At 56.5% G+C, this 7,126-nt stretch overlaps 1 protein-coding gene across 1 annotated transcript in view; it reads left to right on the top strand.

Moving 5' to 3' along the window:
- The first annotated feature begins 6,732 nt into the window (after positions 1–6,732).
- Positions 6,733–7,126, top strand: part of LMTK3 (lemur tyrosine kinase 3) — a 13,217-nt gene continuing 12,823 nt past the window's right edge. Inside the window, exon 1 of the mRNA XM_029913159.1 lies at positions 6,733–6,820. Coding sequence (XP_029769019.1) covers positions 6,733–6,820 — 88 coding nt within the window. The remainder of the gene's footprint in view (positions 6,821–7,126) is intronic.

Below are 7,126 nucleotides of genomic sequence, written 5' to 3'. Positions count from 1 at the left end.
ACTAGTGGGTCGGGACCCCTTGTTTGGGAAACGATTCCCTAGATAACGCAGCCTCTGTATGGCCCGTGCATCTCTCCCCAGACTGGGGCTAGTCCTGCTTCCCATGAAACCCACAGGAGTTTTGCTCTTGAATTCAGTGGGAGCAGGGTGAGACCTCGCAAACCAGAGCGCGACCAGGTCCCCGGCTGGCGTAAATCGGCCTAGCTCCAGGGAAGTCACCAGCTGGAGAACTGACCCATCAATGGGCGTTTCCCCGCTGATTTCGGTGGGCATTGCATGGGGACCTTGGTTGAATTAGTTGGTGCTCGGCGCACGCGGGGCAGTCTGATCCCTGCAGGAAGTGAAGAGTCGATGGAGCAGCACCAGGGCTGGTTTATTTTAATTGCCAACCGACCCGTGGCCTGTAGATCGTAGACTTGCTCCATCCAGTACGAGCCGCAGCCAGTGGGAGGCCAGGGCGCCTGGCATCACGTGCGAGATGCCCAGTGTGTGGTGGGGATCCTGGCATGGCCACCCTTCAGGTGGGATTGAGATCAACTTCCAAAGAAAACGTTGGAAGCCGTTGAGTATATGATAAAAGGCAGAGAGGGGTTGCAAACACCGGATCCCTCCCATCTCACGCCAAACCTTTCGCAGGGTTTGTGTCTGTCTTAGGGGAAGTTTAGGAGGAAAAAGGCAGCAGAAAGGTGGAGAGAGAGGGACCATCTCAATGGAAACGGACAGCGGAACCGGAGTGGAGAGAATAATGTTAAGGAATCCTCCGCCCCAGGCCTGAGTCTGATTGCGTGGATTTTATACTGGTCTAGCCGAGATCAGAACCCAGCCCTGCCCCCATTGCAATGAGGGGTGACTCTGGATTGACCCCAGGGGGCTGAGATCAGAACCCAGCCCTGCACCCATTGCAATGAGGGGTGACTCTGGATTGACCCCAGGGGGCTGAGATCAGAACCTGGCCCATGTCCCATTGCAATGAGGGGTGACTCAGAACCCAGCCCTGACCCCAATGCAGTCAGGGGTGACTAGTCTGAAGGGCCATGCGTCTGTGGCCCTTTGAGGTCTGGCCAGTTCCCCTTGGCCCGCTCCCCCATCCCAGACACAGCCCATGGCTGGCAGTCCAGGCTGAGCCGGTAGCCAGTAAATCTCCCTTTTCATTGGACACTTTCACAGGGGAAGCCGTAAAGTGCCCAGCCGCCGCAAATGGCGGAGAATTAAGCTGTTGATTTATTGGGTGTTTTTCTCCTAACCTGGTGTTTGTGTGAGAAGCCGACTGTGCTGAACTCCCAGCCTCCCCGCTCTAATCACTAGACACCCCTCCCCTCCCAGAGCCGGGGAGAGAACCCAGGAGTCCTGGCTCCCAGCACCCTGCTCTAACCACTAGACCCCACTCCCCTCCCAGAGCCGGGGAGAGAACCCAGGAATCCTGGCTCCCAGCCCCCCCTGCTCTAACCACTAGACCCCACTCGCCTCCCAGAGCCAGGAGTGGAGTGAGATGCAAACAGGCAGTAGCAGGTGGTATTTGTCTGTGGGCAGTCAGTGTGGAGGAGTGTCTGTGTGTGTTGGGGGATGTTTGTTTGTGGCACCTGTTTTCTTGATGTGCACCTGGGGTGAGGGGGGCAGGTTTGTGTGTCTCCTACATGTGTGGGAATGTTTGTGGCTGTGTGTGTGGGCATCTCTGTGACTGTGTGCGCTCGGGTCTGCGGGGTGCATCTGTGTGTGTTTGGGTGTGTCTCTGGGTGTGTATTTGGGGTTGTAGGTCCATGCATACACGTGTGTGTGTGTGTTTTGGTTGTGCATGTGTACATGAGTATGTGGGGTTGTGTGAGTGTGTGTGTGTGTCTGGGTGTTTGGGATTATGAGTTGGTGTGTGTGTGTTTGGGATTGTATGTGCGTGTGAATGTGTCTGTATGGGGTTGTGTCTGTATCTTTGTGTTTGGGGTTGTATGTGTCTGTGTTTGGATTTTTTTCTATATTTCTGTGTGTTTGGGGTTATATCTGTGTGTTTGGGCTTGTCTGTGTGTCTGTGTGTTTGGGGATGTGTGTCTGTGTGGTTGGGGATGTATGTGTCTGTGTGGTTGGGGATGTATGTGTCTGTGTGGTTGGGGGGGGTGTCTGTCTTTGTGGTTGGGGATGTGTGTGTCTAGACTGTGTGTGTGCGCGAGTCTGTCTGTGACAATGATGACATCACATTCCTCTCATCTCCCTCCCCCCCGCCCCCGCCGCTCCCCATCTCTCTGACTCAGCTCCCCGGGGTGTCTCAGCTCAGCGATCCCCTGGGGTGGCACCCTGAGGGGCTGAGCAGTGGGGCTGCGGGTTCTGTGCTACCCTCGCAACATCGTGGGGGGGGGGACTGTGATAGGGGCCAGGGGGGCAAAGTGGGACCCTAGCAGAGGGGGGCTGTGGAGGGGAGGAGGGCTGTGGGGTGGAGGGGGATCCCAGCGGGGGGAGGGGGCTGGGAGGGGAGGATCCCATCAGGGAAGGCTGTGGGGTGGAGGGGTGGGTGGATCCCAGCGGGGGGCGGGCTGTGAGGGGATCAGGATCCCAGCGGGGGGGGGGCTGTGGGGTGAGGGGGGATCCCAGCATAGGGGTGCTGGTGCACGAGAGGTTTCTGCTCAAATTCGGCGCTGGTTCCCTGTGTGGGGTGGGAGGGGGTTTCCACTGCATCCGACACAACCTGCGCCCCCCACCAGAGTGACTATTGGCCTGGGACTCCGCCCCTGCCTGGCTCTGTGTGTGTGTGTGTGTGTGTGTAATTGCCGGGGCAGGAGAATCCACCGGGCCCCTTGGTAACTTCCCCTCCCTGTTCAAACCCCGGCCCCGATTTGCCGTCTAAATGGGTCTAGCTTCAACCTCCAGCCGTGGGATCAGGCTCCAACCATCCTCGGCCAGGCTGAGGCGGCCGAGATTAAACATTTGTTCCCCTCACGAGACAAATCAAGTCCCCCCTTCACCGTCTTTTTGTTGCACTAAACAGCCGCCGCTGTCCGGCCGCCCAGCTCTGAAGGCAGCGCAGAAGTAAGGGTGGCAATACCGCGACCCCCCTACAACAACCTTGTGACCCCCCTATGACCCCTTTTTGGCTTAGGCCCCGCAGTTGGAGAAATGCTGGTCTCCCCCATGAAATCTGTATAGCATAGGGCAATATACAGATTTCACGGGGGAGACCAGAGTTCACGGTCCGTGCCACGTTTTTCACGGTGGTGAATTTGGTAGGGCCCTATCGATTGAGCACTGTCCTTCTTGGGGTCCAGCCGCGGTCGCACCAAGGCCAAACCCAGAGGTGAAATAAACTCTTTGAGATCTGGCCTTACCCCTTTGGCCCATAGTGCCTGTGTGGTCAGCTGATTCTCCAACACGACCCCAGATCTTTTCCAGATGCCATGTCCTGGCATCGAGCCCCCACCCAGCCCAAAGCACGGGCCTTGGTTCCTTGCTCCTGGGCGGAGGACTTTGCCCCCAGCTCCGTCTCAATTTACCGCAGCCCCCATCAGCGGGTCGTTAGTGTTATCGGCACGGGGTGCTCTGTTTGCTCCCGGGTCATTGATAATAAAAATGGCCAAGAACCGAGCCTGGTGCCCCCACCCCCCATCCCAGAAACACACCCGCTTGAGGAGGGTGCCTGTTTTCAGGGGCATTTGGAGGCCTCTCCGTTAGCTAGTGTGATACACTGTGTGTGTGTTTGTGGGTATGACACTGTGTGTGTGTGTTAGACTGGGTGTGTGTGAGAAAGAGAGACTGTGTGTCTGGGTATGTGAAACTTCGTGTGTGTGTGAGAGAGAGAGAGAGAGACTGGGTATGTGAAACTGCGTGTGTGTGTGAGACACTATGACAGTGTGACTGTGTGTGACTAATTATGTTTGTGTGACACTGTGCACATGTGATTCTGTGTGTGTGTGTGAAAGAGAGAGAGACTGTATGTCTGGGTATGTGAAACTTTGCGTGTGTGTAACTGTGTGTGTGTGTGAGAGAGAGAGAGAGAGAGAGAGAGAGAGAGAGAGACTGTGTCTGGGTATGTGACTGTGTGTGACTGATTATGTTTGTGTGACACTGTGTGCACATGTGACTGTGTGTGTGTGTGAAGGAGAGAGAGACTGTGTCTGGGTATGTGTGACAATGCCTGTGTGTGTCTACGTATGACACTGTGTGCATGACTCTGTGTGTGTGTGTGTGTGAGAGAGAGAGAGAGAGAGAGAGAGAGTGAGTGTCCAGGTATGTGAAACTCTGTGACTGCATGTGACGCTGTGTGTGTGCATGAGGAACTGTGAGTCTGGATTTGTGAGACTCTGTGTGTGACTGTGTGTGTGACAGTGCCTTTGTGTGTGTGTCCATGTGTGACATTGTGTGTGTAACTGTGTTTGTGTGACACTGTGTGCGCCTGGGTATGTGAGACTGTGTCTTTGTGTGAGTGTGTATGTGTTGTGTGTGTGACTGTGTGTCCGTGTGTGACAATGTGTGTGTGTCCAGGTACGCGATACTGTGTGTGGCTGTGTTTGCATGATATTGTGTGTCTGGGTACATGATACTGTGTATGAAACTGTGTGTGTGGGAAACTGAGGATGTCTGTGACACCGTGTGTGTCTGTGCACGTGGCATTGTGTGTAATTGTGTACTTAGGTTGTAATCTCTTTAGGGCACACGCCGGCATTTCGGTCTATGGATCTATACAGCACCCCGCACAATGAGGTCTGGTCCTTGCCTGGGGCCGCTGGACAAGACTGCCACAAAAACAATAAATATGTGTTTTTGTGACGTACACACACACCTCACTGTATTCCTGTGTGTGAGATGTGTGTATGTGATACACTGTGTGTGAGACCTCATGGGGACATGTGGCAGCATGGGTTTGTGCGGGAGCCATTGTGAGTGTGTAGGAGACATGGTGTTGTGACATTCTGTGTGCAGGAGACAGTCTTTGTGTGTGATGCTCTGTGTGTATAGGAGACATCACATGGACATGTCTGCGTGTAAGAGTGTCAGTGTGTGTATGAGCTGCGCGTGTGACACTCTGTGTGTGTATGAGCCAAGTGTGCATAACACTCAGTGAGTGTATGAGCCGTGTGTGTGACACTGTCAGGGTGTGTATGAGCTGTGTGTGTGACACTCTCATTGTATGAGCTGTGTGTGTATGTGACACTGTCGGGATGTGTACAAGCCGGGTGTGTGACACTGTCAGTGTGTGTATGAGCTGCGTGTGTATGTGTGACAGTCAGTGTATGTGCAAGCTTTGTGTGTGTGTGACACTGTCAGTGTGTGTGTGAGCCGCATATGTGTGCAAGTCGTGTGTGTGTGTGTGACAGTCAGGGTATATATGAGCTGTGTGTGTGCCAGCCATGTGTGTGACACTGTCAGTGTATGTGCAAGCCGTGTGTGTGTGTATGAAACTGTCAGTGTGTGTATGAGCCATGTGTGTACCTGACACTGTCAGGGTGTGTGTGAGCCATGTGGGTATGTGACAGTCAGTATGTGTATGAGCTGTGTGTGTGCAAGCCATGTGTGTATCTGACACTGTCAGGGCGTGTGTGAGCCATGTGGGTATGTGACAGTCAGTGTGTGTATGAGCTGTGTGTGTGACAGTGTGTGTGCGAGCTGTGTGTGTATGTGACACTGTCAGGGTGTGTGCAAGCTGTGTGTGTGACAGTCAGGGTGTGTGCGAGCCGTGTGTGTATGTGACACTGTCAGGGTGTGTGCGAGCCGTTTGTGTGTGTGTGTGTCCCATTGTGTATGTGACACTGTGCGTGTTTGCGCATGACACCTCTACCCAGCCCTTTTTCCCCATCTTGGCTTGGGGAATCCCCTGGCAGCTCCCCGCACCCCCTGCACCCCCAAACTCCACCCTCTCCCCAAAATCCCCCCTCCACACACACACACCCTCCCTCCCCATCCCTCTCCCACAGTGCCCTACTGCTGTTGAGGCTGGTACCAGGGAGAAGGTAACCATGGAGACGCTCCCCCCCTCCATCTCCTGCATCTCTCCGCCCGCCCCCTCTCCCTTCCTCTCTCCTTTCTTTGGGCTTCTGGCCCTGACGGACAGCTCCCGGGCCCAATCCGCGAGCCCGGCGGCGGGGCGGGGGGGTGTCTGTCCGAGGGGGTGGGTCTTGTCTCCATCAATTCCAGCAGCCGAGCTCCCCAGCCAGGCGGATGCCGAAATCAGCCAGCCTCCCATTGGATTTGATCCTCCTTTTCTTCTCCCCTTCCCCCCCCCCTTCCACTTCCCCGCCCCCCCCACCCCTGGCAAAGTGGGGGGGAAACCCAGACGTCTGCCCGGATCTCCCCCCCCCCGTCTTCCTTTCCACCCTGCAACCCACCCTCCCCAATTCTCCTCCTCCCCCGTCTATTGTTGGCATGGGCATAACCCGCGTCTGATCCGTTCTATTGCTTGGCCCCTGCCAGCCCTCCGCTGGGCGGATTGGCCCCTTCCCTCCTTCCCCTTGGGGCCCTGAGGCGGAGGAAGGAAGGAAGATGCTTCGGGATGAAAAGCAGGTAGCAGCCGAGGCCAGGCCGGCCCATCTTCCCGGCGATGCGAAGCCGGGGTGCCCTCCGGCCCGGGTCCCCCTCGCCCCTTCGGATGCGTGAAAGCCACCGGGTGTGCCCCCCCTGTCCCGCGCACCTGCCCCGTTTCAGGTGGCTTGGCCCGTGCCTGCCTTCCCTCCCCTGGGTCCCCCCTGCTCCCGCCCCGGACCTAGGCCGTCTCCCCGCCGGTGGCCCCTGCCGATCGATGCCCGCCGAGCCCCGACAATGCTAAGGCAGGGGCCCGTCGTCTTGCTGGCCGCCTCCATGTCGTATTTCAACCCGGACAGAGCGTTAGCAGCGCCGCTGGAGAACGGTGAGCACCAGGGCCTGGATGGCCTCTCTGGAGTCTGGGCACGTGGAGGGGACAGGTCCCCTGGCGGATCCCCCCCTCCGATCCTTCCACCTCTCCATCCCTCCTCTGCTTCCTTCATCCCTTCCGTCACTGTAACCGGCTTACCGTTCCTCCTCAATCCCTTCCTTCGCTCTAACCTGCTTTTCATTCCTCCTTCATCTCTTCCTTCGCTCCCTCCCTCTGCCATCCCCTTCCTCCTTCATCCCTCACCGTCCCTTTCCTCCATCCTCTGTCCCCTTCCTCCTTCATCCCTTCCTTCGCTCCCTC

This window comes from Terrapene carolina, unplaced genomic scaffold, assembly GCF_002925995.2.
Source record: "Terrapene carolina triunguis isolate 2854851 unplaced genomic scaffold, T_m_triunguis-2.0 Scaffold500, whole genome shotgun sequence".
NCBI lineage: Eukaryota > Metazoa > Chordata > Testudines > Emydidae > Terrapene > Terrapene triunguis.
Note: the sequence above shows the minus strand (reverse complement) of the source record. Positions and strands in the feature narration are given on the sequence as shown.